Here is an 18,123-nt window from a genome sequence, read left to right as displayed (position 1 = left end):
TTTATCATATATAATAACGTAGAAAAAAAAAGAGGGAAAAAAGGAATAACTTCAAGTTTTAAACTTTGTTTAAATAACAAATATTTTCATACAAAACTTTCAAATAGAACTCTTTTGAACTTTATAAGTTCTAATACTTCCATACAATACTTTCATACAGAAACAGTTTTGAACACTGTTAGAATAATGTAGAAAGCACAAGGTGCAGCTGACAAGACTGTGAGGGAAATAACCTGCCTGTCAAGGAAGGCTGGGCTGGCTCTGGCTTACACCTGCCTGTCCATAAAGGCTGGACTCACACTGTTGACTGTGTGCTGTCTCCTCTGCCTTACCATGGCATATTCTCTTTCCTCAGGGCTTCCACTTCCCCAACCCTCCCTGCCATATTACTGTCAGTTAATCTATCTTACATGAAGGGGTTGAGGAAGCCCATAACCCAACTGTAGCGCCACTGCTTGCCCCCTCTCCACTCCTCTTCCTCTCTGCCTCCTTCCTCTTCTTTCTGAATGTGTTTTTATGGGACTTCCATCATTTTCTGCACTCATCCGCTAGTGAAATGACAATAGAAAACTTTAATGTTTACATTTACATTTATTCATTTAGCAGACGCTTTTATCCAAAGCGACTTACAAATAAGAACATGTGTGACTAATGACATTTATCATTATTTTCTCCAAGCAATATGTTGATAGTGCCATAGGGGGAACAGAACAGTTATAGTACTTTTTCCTTGCAGAAATGTTTTTCTAGTAATTTTTTTTTAAAATATGTCAGAAATATTTTGTACTTCAAATGTAGAGCGAAATTCGATAACTATGATTAGAACCGCTGATAATGACATCTAACGTTGATGAAATTTGTCCGGCTAAAGTAGGCTAATGTACAGCATCAGTAAATAGCCATCATAGTTGCATATTTAATTATGTAGAGACAAAAACTGATCCTGTAAAAATTTAAAATTTTTACTGACTGGTTAACTTTACTGACTGATTTGCATCAACAACTGTTTTGAGTGCTATAGCTCTAAAGTTAGCATGTAATTCCCGCTTTTATTCAGAAAATATATAACATTAATGCACATCAGCAACTCACCAGAAACAACAACATTTTCAGAAACCTTGGTCCACGCATCGGTTTTTTAATGTATATCCCTGTACGTAAACAGGGACAAGTCATACAACAATGGGAAACCCGCAACAGAAATTATTAACTTCTCCATTTTGCTTGGGAACTAATGTGGTCGGAACCAATGTTACTTGACTGCGTTTCCTGGAATCCTCTCAAACGGAGCACTTCTACATCCCGACTGGTTGCCGCTGAACCGCGTCATAGTGCATTACCATAAAGTTCACCTAATTTTAACTCTCCTCGCCGCTCACACCGTCTAAGACGCGCCAATGAATGAATTCCAGCCACTTTGACGCTCTCGCCAGCGGCGGTGTGAACATACAGTAAAGCAAACTGTGGTTAGCACGTCAGTTATATGGCCCCTTCCTGTCTGAGTGGGCCACCCCCCCCCCTCCCTCCCCGAAATATAGATCAGACTTTATGTTGATAGTGAAACATTTGGCTATTGGACTGCATTTATATAGCGCTTTCACAGACCCAATGGCCACCAAAGCGCTTTACATAGCCTCACATTCACTCATTCATACACCGACGCAAAGAGACTATGACACTGTTGATGACATTTGTCAAAGTAGCTTTTTCAGTAAAGAGCTATTTTTTTCACCACAGCTCTGGGTTGTCAGTCATAAGCAGAGTATCAGATAAGATCTCTACAGCCCTTCCCAGTACTCTGCCCAACCCAGGCAATATGTTGGAGACCATACTGTTACCTGGTGTCTACTGACCTCATCCTTAGCTGAAACAGCACCCATGAAGGAGTTTCCAGATCTTTCTGCAGTACCACCAAAATAATGAGATGATTGGACCTCATGCCTATTTTATAAACTGATTTATTTGTGTGCGCAAAAGAAAAGAAGATTGTTTGTTAATTTGAAATTAAACAAAAAAAGAAAGAAACAGTATGGCAAGTGCTCAAACGAGATTAAGGAGTTGTGCTCTGCCATGTCCCCGAATCATTTCTGGAGATGACACACACAAGCTCTGTGTCATTTGTTTGGGAGCAGCGCACGATCAGTCAGCTCTCAAGGGAGCTTCACAGTGAGGAAGCTCATGGCCCTCTTCATGGGAGATGGGAGCCAGGCATCTGCGCCATGTGGTTCGGGTCCAGTGCAGTGGCTTTAATTGTGGGGATTGCAGGTGAAGCTGGCGGAGGAATTCAAGATGGGTATTTCCATTTCTACCAGAAAGACTTGGGAGGCAAAATAACATAAGCCAATCCCCTGGGAGGTATGGGCAATGACCATCCTGGTTGTGGTGGGGAGAATGGAGGTAAGTACCAATCTTTTATACTACACGTATTAGAACACGATTGTATAGATGAGAAGGTAATAAGTGACATAACAATTGAATCTTACGCTAAAGCTTTCATTTCTTGCTGATTCCTCATGGGTCATCGATGCTCTCCCCTTGTGAACCTTCTGTTTCTCCCTGATCTCCATACTGAGGTGTCGAGATAAAGGGGGGAACCATATTCGGCTCACATAGTAACCGCTGCTGTGTCAAATTAGACTGGATATTAGAAAGTTTCCTTGGTTAAAGAGCTGCTTGTGGACTACCTCTCCCCTGGTGTGGCATTTGCTGTGAAGGTTGCCTGTGCCATCGGCCATTTTATCTCAGGCATACAGTAGAAGAGAATCTTTTGCTCTTTTTTTTGCTCTAATCTAAACCTTTGGCCTCTTTGGTACTGCCATAGATACGGTAGTCTGTAAGATTAAAGAGGCAAGGGTTCAGTCTGATGTGTTAACAGTTAACACCCCTCCATTTCCAGGGTCCTTCAGCCCCGGCAACGCCTTCTGATGCTTGTCTGCAGATGCCGATTATTGGTAACCTGGCCCTAGCCAGATGAATTTCGCTCCGCCAAGCTCCACTCATCCATCTGGAACCGATCCATTGAAATGGCGTTTCAGAAGGCTGGGCCTTATCAAAAACCCTTGCATATGATTGGATAAGCCACTTGTCTGTAGGGTTGGGTATCGATTGAATTTGAACGATTCTGATTCCGATTCCTTGTTTCGATTCCGGTTCCTAACGATTCTCGATTCCGATTCTTTTAAGAGGCAGGGTCAAAAAAGTTTAGCTAACCTTGCTAACCAACGGCCTTTCTGAAGGAAATAAACCTTTCTGAAGGAAATACTCCTTCTGTAAAAATACTCCTTTTGTCACAAATTTTGCATTTTGCCGAGATTTCGTTATTTTTAGAAAAGTGAAGCCACACTTTGGATCGCCGACGTAAGGTACTCATGTTCGACTCGCGTGGTTATGCCAAGACTTCCGGTAGACGCGTCTTCGTTGGTGTTGTTCAGCGGTTTCTTCTTCTGCTCGGCGGACTGTGAATATCGAAATTTTAACTTTTGAACGATTCCGGGAAAAACGAAAAGTTAGTCCCGGTTCCAATCGATACTCGATTCTCGATACCCAACCCTACTTGTCTGTCATCTTTATCGACGTGCTATTTCAACCACTCACACCGAAGCCAACCCGTGACGCTGATGAGAGCGACGCAGGAAAAAGCGACGCTTGCCAAATCCGGTCGGGAGAAGGGCGAAAACATTGTTTCCACCAACAAAAGCCTTCAAAGCCGTTCTCTGATGTTCTTTTAATGAAACAATATTAGGTGGATTGGACAACACGGATGAAATAGCAGCATCAACGTTAACGCTTGCTTCCTCGATGCGAGCCGCCATTGTTGTCTGAATCAAAACAGTCTCACGGTCGCTTCTCCACTACGTCACATCTATGAAACTCCCGCCCTGCGTCCTGATTGGCTAAGCCATAAAGTTGGTTGGAGAAATCACTCTCAATGGAAGAGGTTCCAGATGGATGTGAGTGAAGCTAGGCGGAGCTAAGCGAAACGACATTCATCTGGCTAGGGCCAGGTTAGATTATTGGCCGATATGCCACAATTTTCAAATCTCGTAGTGTGGATATGTTTGAGATTTGAGAGAATCTGAGGATTTAAAAAGACTGAACCCGGCTTTGGTAATTGTGGTGGGATGAGCGAAGACAAGCGCAGTAGGTGTGGGGTCAGGTCTCAGAGATGCATTTATTTTATACTACCTAAACTTTATATATTATATAAACAGTGTCCATGGACGGATGTGTCCCAAATAAACAGAGAATCCAGTGTACTTGCAGTGCAATTGGGTTCAGTGAGGGTAACATCACTAGTCTTACTATTGTAGAGATTATTTGTCTCTACCTACATGCAAGTCACCATCAGCCAGAATATTACTCAGTTCCTTATTAATCATGTTTTTATACTTCATGGACTGCTAGGGACATGTGACAGAAGGCCACATTATGAAAAGCTTGGATCCTGTGTCAATGGATCCTTGGGTTATGTTTTTAGGAGGTGACATATGACAAATGTGAACAATTATTTTATCAAGTTTCATTCAATGTTATATTTGGTGAAGTGCTCACTCTAGACTTTGAAAAAAAAAAAACGGTTCACGTTCATAGAAAGAAATTACTAAGTCATATTTAAAAATACAACAATGCGAATTAGCCAAAGAAAATCAAATCTAAAGCTCAAGCAAAGTATTATTCTTTGAGCAGGGCACTGTGAGACTAGCTTGTTTCTGAAGGCGCTATGTTACTGTATGCTTACTGAAAGCTTGTTAGACCCCATAGCATCTGCATGTGAACTATCTATCTTTAAAGTCTGATTAAAATAGGAGTAATATCATCTTCTTTGCATGATATTTAAAATGAATTCATTTTCTGCAACAAATATAACCATTGTGTATAATACAAAGAGTGAACTAAACTGCCTTATTATTTCTTAGATATAACCACAAGAATTCCAAGATATGTCCAGACTTTTAGAATGAAGTGTTGAATGTTTTAACAACTGAACTATTTGACAAATGCAGGTCTGGATAATATTCACATACTCCTCGGATTCATAAACAAGCTGAGTCTTTTGGCGTCTCCAAGATGCTGAAAGGACACGCACCAGACGTGAGCTAAAATAGAAAAGCCGACAAAAAAGGAGGAAAATGCATTTGACTTCCAAAAAATGCACTCAGTGTCTTAACACAGCTTCATTAGGCAAAAGTTATTATCCTTAAGCTAAACACAGGACTAATGTGGTTGCGCAGAATGCGGAAAACGGTTCATAAAAAGGTTCATAATGTTTTGGGTGTGAGATAATGGTAAACTGTTGACATTTTACAGACATATTCCCTTATTCTAAAAGGACCTGCTCATCAAATGTGATGTATCTGCCATTACAGGCCATTGATATATCTTATATTTTATAAATGATATAATATTTAAATTTTGGGCAGGGGGATTGTTGTAAAATAATCAAGAAGTACTTGGGGCATTACTTTAAATCAACGAAATATAAAGAATATTGGGTGAAATTAACCATGGAAAAATCTTTCTGACACCATGAATCAGCAGATTAACAATTTACTGCAGATATAAATCAATGTCCAGAAATGGTGTTAAGTTAAAGCTATATTGGAAAAAAAAATAACGATCTTTCAGTTTCTTTCTCAGAAATGCTTTCTCTCTGTCTGTCCATCTGTCTTTATACATCCGTTTCATTAGCCGTGAGGATTTCGAAGTGACTCCTCTTACATCACTCTTGGGAAAACTTACACTGGAGCTTACTTCACATCTGTGGAGACAAAGCTTATTGAGGAAATCATCTTCACCACACTTGGAACTGAAAATATTATAAAAACAAACAAAACTTGGACTCTCCATGAGGGTTGGTTTGTGTGCGTGTGTGTGTGTCTTGGACACTTCCTCTCTTTGCATGTGACCAACAGCCTTGATTTTAACAGTTAAATAAGTAATGATCTTAGTTAATGCACATTGAATGCATACCTGTGCTACCTGGAGCAAGATAAAGGTTTTGTTTTTCTGGCCCTGGTTGTGTGTCTCTGCTAGTCAATATTGTCTTAGTTTCTAATGCAGGTAATAAGTACTTAGCACATACATGATTTAGAGCCAACTATTTCACTGAGAGTTTAGGGTTGGCAATTAGCTCTGGACTAGAGTGGGGATGAGTGCAATAGCTAAGCTTTAGTGAGTTTGGCATCTCTCTGCTCCATCAATTGTCTTTCTTTCTACACTCATCCACTCATCACAAGTGTATGATTCTCATGTTAATGGGCATGTCTGCTTTCTTGTAGCTGCCCAGATTGTTTCTCTTTTGAGCAAGAATTACTCTTCATTCTTAATTTTTTTTTTAACCTGACCCACTAACGCCTGTTATTTCTATTAATTTTGTTTACGAGTTTGTGTGCATTTTGAAATGCTTATTTCACTTTGAAATAAATCATTGATATGTTTTAGCTTACCTTAAGGCCATCCAAGATGTAGGTGTCTTTGTTTCCACAGTATTTTTAATCGACATTTTTAGCTCAAACCGTTCTTGTCTATCAGTCATATAATGGAGGTCTATGGGAAGTCCAAATTAAACATGATTTAATGACTCGCAAATGTAAGTACACATTGGTGGCCTAAGACACGAAACGAGCGGTTTGTGTGAGAAAACGAACAGTATTTATATCGATTTTACCTCGTGTAATCACAGCCACGTCCAAGTGATCTGAGGGCGCGGGTGCGATCGGTCTGCGCATGCGCCGGAAGTGATCTCTCGCACGTGTGTACATCACTCATTGTTTACACAGAGATTTAAGAAGTGTTATCCTTCACTGTGAAGATCTAAACATATTTAGATATACAGGAAATTGCAGTGGAAGATGATTTCGGTATATCAACAGACAACGTGATTTTTTTCACAACCGCGTGAGGGATCAATTCCAGTGCTTGCGCAGACTGAAGCGGCCTCAGATCAGTTGGACATGGCTGTGGTTACAAGAGGTAAAACAATATCAATGCTATTCATTTTCTCACACAAACCGCCCGTTTCGTGTCTTAGTCCATCAATGTGTACTTACATTTACGAGTCATTAAATCATGTTTAATTTGGACTTCTCTGTTCATGCTCTTTGACGTGACCTCCACTATATGACTGACAGACAAGAACGGTTTGACCTAAAAATGTCAAAATTGAAAATGCTGCGGAAACAAAGACACCTACATCTTGGATGCCCTTGAGGTAAGCTAAAACATACCAAAAATGACTTTCAAAGTGAACTATCCTTTTAATGAAGGTCATACTGTTCATACAGTTCATACTGTATGTAATGAGTATCACTGCAGTTATTGCTGGCAGGTGTATGCATCGCAAAGCTTTCGACATGCCCCTCACAGAACAAATGGGCTTAATTTCCCCCAAGTCTCTTAGACAAACATTGGTCGAGTTTCCCTTTACTGAGTGGCAGTTGGAAAACAAAAAGACTTGTCATTTTACAGGAATGAGAAAAGTTGTAACTAGTCAAGGATCAATGAGTTTTTTTTGAGTGGTTGCAAGGAAGAAACCCAGGGATGGGGTGAACATCATTATCCAAGAGCTGATTTTGTTTTATTCTTCTGCTCGCATAAAAAAAACCTGAAGTCCATGCAAATGTCTGGCAAGACAGTGAAATTCCTCTTGGACGAGAGAGTGGGAAAGCAAGGTCTCTCCTGTTCTCTCTCGTCCTTCCCTCCCCTCTCTCCTGTCTTTCCTCCATGCATGTCTCTTTCTGTTTCTCTCTCTCTCTCACTCTTTCTCTGGCAGCACTCAGCTTTTTTGGCAGGAGTGACCAGAATAAAAACAGCAACACCAGACACAGAAGAGAAAAAAAGTGCAGTGATCCATCGAACCAACGGCTTTGCCCTTTCTTAATTACGTCGTGTCCAGTATCATTTTCTTTTTTCCTCCCCTCTTCTTTTTTTTTTTCAGACATTTTTGAAGTGGTAATTAGCTCTTGGAGAATAAAACCAGCTGATTCGGGGAGGGCCAGTGCATTTTGGAGCGAGATGGCTAACAGGAGGGCTGCGATGCTCCTTCTCGGATTCTTCCTCGCCGCACAGTTGAGTCCTGCGCTGCAAGGAGGTAGGTGGTGTAAACTTTGGTGGCTCATATAGGAGATCCTGAGAAACATTAATGGCATAGAAGAGATGCTGTGGTCTGACCTGCAAATTGTGAATAAACCAGAAGTGTGCTATGTGTAGAAAGTGAACGTTGTGCACTGCAGGTGGTCATGTTTACTCAAGATTTTAGTCATGCCTTTTTACTCGAGGTGCATTCAGTGTAATGCGTATTATTATATGATGCCAATATCATATAAGCGATGCCATCTTCCAGAGTCTACAATGCATTAATATATATATCATTAACAATTCAGAGGCATCCCTCAGATCTTGAACATTACCGCTTGGGCTGTTTACTGAGGAATCTGGTCCACAATAATGGGAAACAATCGGGAGTGATGACATTCACATGATTCATATGTTTTGCTGTTGCCTAATAACATCCAGGTCATTTTCAAACAAGAAGATAGATATAAAACATTTATCTTCTTGTTAGAATTGTTTGAGAACACAATTTCTGAGTAAATTAGGATAGGATTCAGAGTTTAAGCAGTACTTTGGTCAGTCACGACTGATATATGTGACTTCTGTTAGTTATGTATTCACATCACAGAGGCATAGAAATGATTGTAAACAGTTGTTTAGATGGTTTACATCATTAAGCTGAACTGCAGCATGCAAATACGGTTGTACAAACCACCAAATGCAGGCTAGAGAGATTTTACAACGAAATGTCATAAACATTATCTCAGCTACAGATGTTAGCATTAGTTCTCATGCGTCTTGTGCCAGAATGCTCGACTGGGAATATGAATGTGGTGAGTGTTGCTTTTCTTTAAGGCCATTCCCTCGATCGTAGAGCACGATGGGGAGGGTTGTGATCAGTTTGTTAATCGAAAACACAGCTCATGTGTACTGCGTTTCTGAAGTCTACAGTTGGACTCTTTCTGTCAGCTTTTGTAGACTTTACAAATAAAAAACCATCCCGGTGGACATCAGTGTCCAGTGAGCCACGCAAGTGCCTATTAGGTCAGTGTGTTTGGCTCTAGTCACCAACTGCGTATGCCGTTGCTGTCTGCTCAGAGAGTGACTTTGCAAGGACGAAGGCTTAGAGCGATGCAATATAAGTGGGGGAAATCAAAAAATTTCCAACTCCGCTTTGGCCCCGTCATTAAATTGCAGTTGTTTTGATGTTCTTGGATGTGCGTCTGTGCAATGTTTAGTCGTGATTGGAAAGGATGTGGGGGTCTGTTCCCAGTTTCCAAACAAACCCAGAGTATTTCACAATGATTTATTTATTTTCACAAAAATACTTTCTTCGGCACTTGCTGATGTATGTGTTTCCAGGCTATTCCTAAAAGAGACCTCTCTCAGCACCGTCTCACTGATGCTGAATCAATTTATTACGGAGAAATACTGCCCTTGTTGCCTGTGAGGATTTGCAATTGTTATACGTTTTCCATAAAAGCCATCAGGTCCGCATCTTAATTTCAGCAGTCTGGGATGTTCATTTTAATGAATGAATTTGTAGCCATAAAACAGCTTTGGTATTTCCTCCATATGTCACAAGCTCAACAAATCAAAGTAAAGCTTTATTTCCATGGTCCACCCATAAGTAACTTATGTCAGCTAACTCTCATTAATAACTAATACTCAAATGAGAGATGACAAGCAGTTACAAAGTTACTTATGCCTGGTTCAGATCACACGTTTTTTGTTTTTTGTCTGTTACGATAGTCACTGTGTCAGCAGTGTTGTAGTACTCGAGACTCGGACTCGTCTCGGACTCGAGACCATATTTTAATGGTCTTGGTCTTGTCATGGACTCGTGTCCATTTGGACTCGGAATTGACTCGTACTCGAACATTTTTTTTTTTAGGACTCGGAATTATTCCCGAGTCCAGTCGAGTTCAATTAAAAATATTTTTCATGATTATTAATGTATGTTAATAAAATATTTCTTTAAATTGATTGACACGCCCAGTGATTGGTGATTTTCTAGTGCGCAACTGCGCATGACAAATTGTAATAAAATTACTTTTAACACCACCTACTATGTGGCCTTTTTACCCTAAACTGATCATATTTTTTAAACTCTAAGTAAATTCAGTAACAAAAAAAAAAGGATTTCTCTGAGTAAATAAAAGTAAATAAGGTAATCAACCCTCACTGGGACTCGACTCGGACTCGACTCTCTGTGGACTCGGTCTTGACTCGGACTCGACTCTCTCTGGTCTCGGTGTCGACTCGGACTCGAGTGAGGTGGTCTCGACTACAACACTGTGTGTCAGATTACCCGAAATCTTGTCGTGTCGTGGACAAGACACATGTCAGACTACATGTTGCTTCCTGACCAGTCATCGCGTGCCGTCTTTGAGAAGGCGAAACTAGTAGCGAGAGACTTCCGGAAACGAACGTAAACAAACAATGGATGAAGCGGTGAGTGTTGTATTGGCTGTCCTGTGTTCAGAAAAAAGTAAAAAAAAGAAAGAAAACCCGACAATGTACACGTTCCTGGATTGCTCGAAGAGGACAGTATGGGCTGTCAATCCTCCAAAGAGAACTTGAGGTAAAATATTGTTTTCTTATATATTTTTACTTTTAGTTTTAACGTCAGCACCATCGTCTCTCTTTCGTTTCACCATTTTTTGAAAGTTGTGTACGGAAAAGCTTGTGCTCCTATTGGTCAACTCATACATGTGACGGAACCGTCATGGATGACCGTTAAATAAATTAAACATGCTAGTCTTTTTGTCGGGATGTCGTGAAGCATTTCAGACGCGACGTAGGTTGTCGCCCACACACTATACGAGATGATACGATCGAATCTTGCGTCCCGACGCCCGTTGTCGTTTACGAATCCCCACGACACCCTACGTCAAACGGATCATGCCAAAATCGGGCTAAAATCGTGTAATCTGAACCAGGCATTATAGTTAGTAGACTATCAAAAGTGGATCAATGAAATAAAGTGTAGCCAAATCACTGCCTGTCTGTGATATTTGCGTACAGAGAGTGAAAACTGTCATAGCCTTGAATGGGGAAATTGTTTCGAAATTATGTTTCACCCTCTCTGCATTCATCTATCAAACAGCCAAACCAATTCTAGAAGACCAACTCGAAGCAAAATGTAATGCTGTTTATAGGATAATGTGCATGCCAATAGAGAGTTTGCTCAGTGCTGTCTGCAATGCATAAATCGCTTTCTAGATGCATTATTATCAAATGACCTCTGTATTGGATAGTTACCAAAAACGTCAGAAGTTCAGAGTCTGTTTTGGACGGCTTGCGCAGGTGGAATGTTTTCTCTACTGGTGTGAGTGAGTTATGGGGCAGGTGGGAATTTCAGGGCCTTGGGAAGTTACTATGTCGCCGTTGCATGGGTTAAACAAAACCTAAATAATGTCTCTCTTCTTCCCTTCTTGCTAAATAGTGATTGTCACGACACATGGAACAGCCGCTGTCAGAGCTGAAGGAATGTCATTTTGGAGCCAAAGGCTCACATCATGCACAGCTTTGAGCCCATGAAAGCTTTTATTCAAGGGCACAAAAGCACCCACTATGACACATCATGTTAAAACATATAGTGTTACAAGGTATGCAATAACTGTTGTGGTTAAATAATGGTTCTGTGGGCTCCTTATTGGAGCTGGCATTAAGTTTAGTCTATCTAAATGTTTGATTGACTGTGTAAGCATGCCTAAGCAGTTACAGACACACCATACAAAACAGAAAGCCCTTGGTGGAAGTACCAATTATCAAGTGCCAAGTTTTCCCCCTCATTCTCTTACGCCCTCCCGTGGTAATTTAGCACTCAGAAATCTGTCATACATGTAACCGTATGACAAGCAATCATTTTGTGCACCGTATCAGGTAACGGCCATTACTTCATCACAGCTACAGGTCAGCTATTAGCGCTGATGCTTCCAGTACAGTACAGACAGGCACCCGGTCTCTCTGCCACAGCCAAAATAATTAGGCTATTTTATGTCAACCGCCTTAAATGACATGCAGGCTATGCAGGGCCAGATGAAAGCAAAGTAAAGCAAGGTCTTGCTTCCTTCTAGTCTTGTAAGAATTAAGAAGCCCTACTTTCACACAGCAAAGCTTGAAATGAGGGGAGCGCATTTTAAAAGGCACCACTTGGCGGAAGTCTCTGGCTCAGAACTTCAGAGGAGTTCAATCCATTAGGTCTCCTCCTCATTGACACTCGGCTGGCTCTGCTTGAAGGTGTATGAAATCACCACCAGATCAGATGGCACACCTCGGCTGTCAGACGGATCTTGATGAATTGCCCCCCCCTCCCCCTCCACAAATTCCCAATCAGATTAGCAACTCCTCCAGAGGTGCTTTATGGCAAATGTGTGCTGGGAGCGCCTTTCTGGACTCCATCCTGGAGATCTTGTTTTCCAGTGCTGGCTGTACTCGCTTGAAAGGAATTAATGTCTCGTGGTATGTCTAGTGGCGTGTTGATGGATTTGAACGGAGCATTTGCCATGCTGTCTGCTCGCTGTTAAAACTGTAATTTCTTTGATAGACAATGCATGCAATGCTTTTCACGCACTAAAGCCAGTTTATGTTTGGTGCTGGTCTCGCTCGTGGCAGTGCAGCCATGATTGCGGCGTTAAACTACCTCATGTCTCAAAGCACATACGTACCGAATGCAATGATTGGACGGACATTTTATGGTCCTATGCCTACCACAGACAATAAATATGCATATAAATACATATAGACCAACTTATTGATTGCCAGCAGGCATAGGCGCTGATTTATGTTTTACTCCGTGGGTGCTCATGGGCGCTGGCCCTTTAAGAAAAAAAAAAGTAGGCCTAGTCAAAAAAATTTAGCATTTTAGAACCAAGGGGCAACCTCCCCGTCTCTCTCTTGAAGCCAACACGGAAGTGAATTAAACTACAATTCATTGAGTGGCCGCTTGAGGCTGGCTCCAAAAGCGAGTCAAATCTGTATCTCCCCCAAGTTAAAATGTCTAACTTCACAGCAGAAAAAAAATGTTTACAGCCGGGTGGCAAATAGTTATTTTGGTCTATGTGCTATTTTTTCCCTTCACGACGACTGTGAGGGGGGTGAATTTTTTTTACAACTCATCTGTTTAAATTATATTTAAGCCTTATAGTTCTGCATAATTAAGGGTGTGGCCACTTGAGTGACAGGTGCCACTGCTTTCACTGCTAGTCGTTTGTCTGCTGTCTGTTAGCGTCACCCTCAACTGTGTTTGTGCTTTTTTCGGGATTATTTCATACAATTTAATACATGTATTATACCTTCGCCCGTGCACGCCGTTGGATTCCGTCGTGTTGAGTATTGAGAGAACGACCAGCGCTATATTTCCAGTTGTTTCCCTCACGTGGACTACATGGATTTCAGTGCGTTCTCTCCGTCCATGCAATAGATGCACACCCTTGATTGAGCGCGGATTTCTAGTTCATTTACTTGAACTTCTGAGGTAATATCTTTGGTTTGACCCATCTGAAAAACTGAGAGGCGGCCAAAATTAAATTGTAAAATGGACTTAAAGCTCTTTGCGAACTTGACGTGAGATGCCGACTGACGTGCTTGAATCACTGTCACATGCACAAGCTTAGAGCAATATTGTAAGTAATCAATACATTTTTAACTAGCAGAATAATAATGCATCACGATGCACATAGTTGACTGCTTGTATGTTGTGAGAAATGTGTGTGATCTGTGTTATGTACATGCTCTTAACTAATTGCCCCTTTTGGGATTAATAAAGTTGATCAAAAAGCAAAGTAAATAGTCTCACGTCTTAACTATTATATTTCGAAGGGCAAAAACACGAACTTTAACCATTGGCTTTACTTTTTCAATCAGTTGTGGGGCAGCAGCATAGCATTAGCACCTCAGCTCCACCCGCGTCCCGCCTCTTTGCCCATTTTAATTTATCCGGTAGTGACGAGAGGTGATGCACTGCCAAGATGGCGACGGTCGGCCCCGCCCACTTTAGGCTTCAAAAACGCTCTTCAGAAACCTACGGGTGACGTCACGGATACTACATCCATATTTTGCTCAGAAATTATCAGTTCTACTGCTGAAAGCCTTTTTTTTTAAGGTGAATTTCGTTTTGTATAAATTGTATCTTCATTTTAATAAATGTTTTATCAACAAATTCTCTGGATCAATGAATAAGAAGCAAATATAGTAGACAATATTATAAGGACACGCCTGTCGCACCGGACGAGAAGCGCAGCGCTGTGTCTATGACAACTCGACGTATCGCACAATGGACGTGCACTTTGTCAGTTTATGGCCAGCAATATTGTAATGTTATGTTTAAGGTCATTATGGAATTCAGATCATGTCTGTACTATGTTATGATTGCACTGTACAATTAAATACAGCCGTTGCTAAGTGCCGTTAACTGAATGAATTGAGAATATCACCTGATAATCCGGTAACATCAGCAATTTTCATTCAACCAGCTGATTTCTGTAAATGAATGCAAAACTAAATGTATATTGCAGCACAGAGTGAAGTCAGTATACATTAAAGGAGTAGTTCACTTTTAAAAAATACTTTTGCTGATAATTTACTCACCCCCATGTCATCCAAGATGCCCATGTCTTTCTTTCTTCAGTTGAAAAGAAATTAAGATTTTTGATGAAAACATTCCAGGATTTTCTCCATATAATGGACTTCAATGGGAACCAAATGGTTCAAGGTCCAAAAGAGAGTTTCAGTGCAAACTGTTCAAAGGGCTTTAAACGATTCCAGATAATGTATAAGGGTCTTATCTAGGACCCTTCGAGTCATGACTCAATAAAAGATTTGTTCATTTTGATGAACGAGTTCGAACAGGAGAGTCTTGAATGCTCATCACAGAACAGAGCAAGGCGAGCATTTGTGCTTATAAAACTTAAACTTTATTATTTATTTATTAAATGAGTGATCGTTTCGCTTGATAAGACCCTTATTAATCGTCTGGAATCGTTTAAAGCCCTTTGAACAGTTTGCACTGAAACTGTCTTTTGGACCTTTAACCGTTTGGTTCCCATTGAAGTCCATTATATGGAGAAAATCCTGGAATGTTTTCATCAAAAACCTTAATTTCTTTTCGACTGAAGAAAGAAAGACATGGACATCTTGGATAACATGGGGGTGAGTAAATTATCAGCAAAAGTTTTTTTTTTTAAAGTGAACTACTCCTTTAATGACAATTTGTGACAAATAAATGTAAATTTAATATAAAACTATGCAAATCACGCTTTGTGGCATGGCAGGATTTTGAACAAGGTCCTGAGCCGTTGCTGGACATCAGAGGCGTTTTCCGAGACACGTTGTGATTGGTGGATAGGATATGGAGCAGGCGACAGACATCGAAATAACCAATCACAGTGTGACAGACGCTTCACATAGCACCAACTGCAATGTTTAATCTTAAATGAATGTATCCTACTGGCAGTCTGGCACATGTGGCACACCCGGAGCACCCACGGCATTAGCGCTAATGCTAGGAGGATGTGAAGAGAGAGTCTTTCAACCAGCATGACAAAAAAATGTTTCTAGAACCAATCATCTACCCTGCCTTTAAGGTAACCAGTGTCTGAAGAACAACACATGCTGGAGACTATATAGTGAGGTTTTTGTAGGACAACAGATAAAGCACACTACAAATGGTAACAGAGCATTCTCCTGAAATAGAGATTAGCAAAAGCATACAAATGAATATGTACAGAGTATCCCATTTGAACCCTTGCTCTGATTCTGGTAGCCTGAAATACCTCCCATGTTTCCTGCTCTTCAGTTAGCAATCCAGCATATGTACTTGTTGACTGATGTGATATGCTCTAAGTGGCCTTGTATAGACAGACTAGGCCTCTGTAGAGCGTTATATCGTGACCTCAGCTCTCAACGCCATGCTCTATTGGGCTCCTGCTGTGTTGGCAGCAGCTCTGTAGGAATGCTAGCAAAGATAAGCGACTTCATTTAGCATACATATCTCCCCCTCATTCACAATCTGAGGATGTTAACAGATCTGACAGTTTATCTACCATCTTTGGCATTTTGAAACACAGCTCACTTGCCACACTCTCATATACCCAACGGTCGCCAGTCCGTCACAGGATGGCATTGCTGGGAAATCATCAGATATCAAGGCTGTTCTGCTCAATGTAAGGTGGTGTGAACAGTATGTCATGTGAGCTTTAGGATTTAAAATCGACCTGTCTATCTCTTTGAAGTGTTCTTGAATATGGACCAGTCGTACTTAGGTTTTGTATACACATCTAAAGGGAAGTGCTTAGGGTAGATAGCATGTTTATCTTTGTTCATAGTGGTGTTAACAGTAATTCAAGCGGGTTAGTGACAACTTCAATGGTCTTATTTACAGTAAAAGACATTTGTCTTCATATTTCCTAAAATTGTAGAGCCAATGCGCCACTGTACGTCCCGAATAGCACATTAGAATGCTTTTTTACTCTATAACCACAAATTCCAGTGAGGGTAAATGTCAAAGTGAGTGTCCTGTTGAGAAGACGGAGCCAAGATTTAAACAAAGACCTGCACTTAAACCAAATTATTTTATCCGAAACCAGCCCGAATATCTTTCATGCCAGCCAATGTCTTCAGCAGATTCTGTTGGGGACAGAGCATGGGCTGGAATGTGCTTGGTCATGAGGTTAGTGCTTGATCTGATATGATCTTCCTCCTCCCTGGTCTTCATTCAGTTATGAGGCAGAAGGCCACAGAGTGAGCTTGGAAATCTAGTCTTTGTTTTAAAGATATTCAAAGTGGCTTATTTGCTATTATATTAGTCCACTTGTGTGTTTTCGTTGACATCATGGGGTCCTATCTTGCACCCGGCGCAAATGACTTCATGCACCGACGCACTTATCATTCATTATCATATTTTGCACCCGCGCAAAGCGGGCTTTTCCCTCAACAGACGCACGTCGGTAAACTAGGGAATGAACTTGCTCTCGCGGGGCAGTTCAGCGCTAAAAAGGAGCGCAATAGCACAATCCCTAGTGCTATTTTGCAGTTCCAGAAAACAGTTGCGCCACTGACCAGAAAAAACCTAGCCTAAAGTCAGCGGCGCGTTGTGCATATATTCACATGCTATTTCAAGCACGCATGCTTGGCCATAATACAGAGTTTGAACAACGTGCATACACTGTAGATGATTCTCTCCTCTACACAGATGCATTTTACTATTTGCAAATGATACATTATTATAAGGAAAAATATTAAAACACGAGGGAAATCATTGTTGTGTTCGTGACGATGAGAAACGATGGGAAAATAGGCATAAAGCTTACACAAATTCTTCTATGCATGTTTAACCAAAGCTTATTTGGGTGGGTTTGTCCCATCCCCAATGTCACTTCTCTTTCTTTTACGGCCCTGACGAGAACATCGATCTCCTCGGCTGTGAACCGATTGTGAACTGCGTCTGGTTAATGCGCCGTTATAATAGTATTGCGCCATGGAACAAGCGCACCTCATTCATCACGCTCTTAAAGGGAATGTGATCTCCCACTCTTATTGGTTTGTTTCCCGTTACGCCCAAACCACACCTATGAATAATGAAGCTACTTCCGACCAACCCCTTTTAGATTTGCGTCGAGAGCAAGAATCATTTATCCCGCTGGTTAAATAGCAACAGCGCCAAGACCCGCCCACAAAGTTACTTGCGCTTCGTGCTTGATACTCGCGTTTCAAATCGTTAAAATAGGGCCCCTAATATTTCTAATTAAGTGTTGAAGTTTGGGATTTAGGGTACAGTTTGTCATAATCTAGATGTAATGCAAAGTGTCCACAAGTTGCTCATTAAATACATTTTGAATAAACAGCATCCTCATATTCAGTGTTCCTTTTCTTTTGATTGGAAACTTTGCAATAATCAGCTGAACGTTTGCTTAAAGGGACACTCCAACGCTTTTTTATATTAAACTATGTTATTCCCTTGACTAAGACGAGTTGATACATACCTTGGACGGTGACACAAAATAAAACGTTGCACTTTTCTAAGCGTGTAAAGTGGATCTACAGGGGTTGGACAATGAAACTGAAACA

The 18,123-nt window shown here is 40.9% G+C and overlaps 1 protein-coding gene across 3 annotated transcripts in view; it reads left to right on the top strand.

The window, feature by feature from the left end:
* elna (elastin a) overlaps positions 1–18,123 on the top strand; it is a 146,415-nt gene that overhangs the window by 38,310 nt on the left and 89,982 nt on the right. For all 3 annotated transcript variants that reach the window (XM_039654104.2, XM_039654109.2, XM_039654108.2), the window contains exon 4: positions 7,937–8,089. In XM_039654104.2, the coding sequence (XP_039510038.2) occupies positions 7,937–8,089 (153 nt within the window). The remainder of the gene's footprint in view (positions 1–7,936; positions 8,090–18,123) is intronic.

This window comes from Pimephales promelas, chromosome 16 (genome assembly GCF_988280905.1).
Source record: "Pimephales promelas chromosome 16, fPimPro1.hap1.1, whole genome shotgun sequence".
Lineage (NCBI taxonomy): Eukaryota > Metazoa > Chordata > Actinopteri > Cypriniformes > Leuciscidae > Pimephales > Pimephales promelas.
This window is presented reverse-complemented; position numbering and strand designations above follow the sequence as displayed.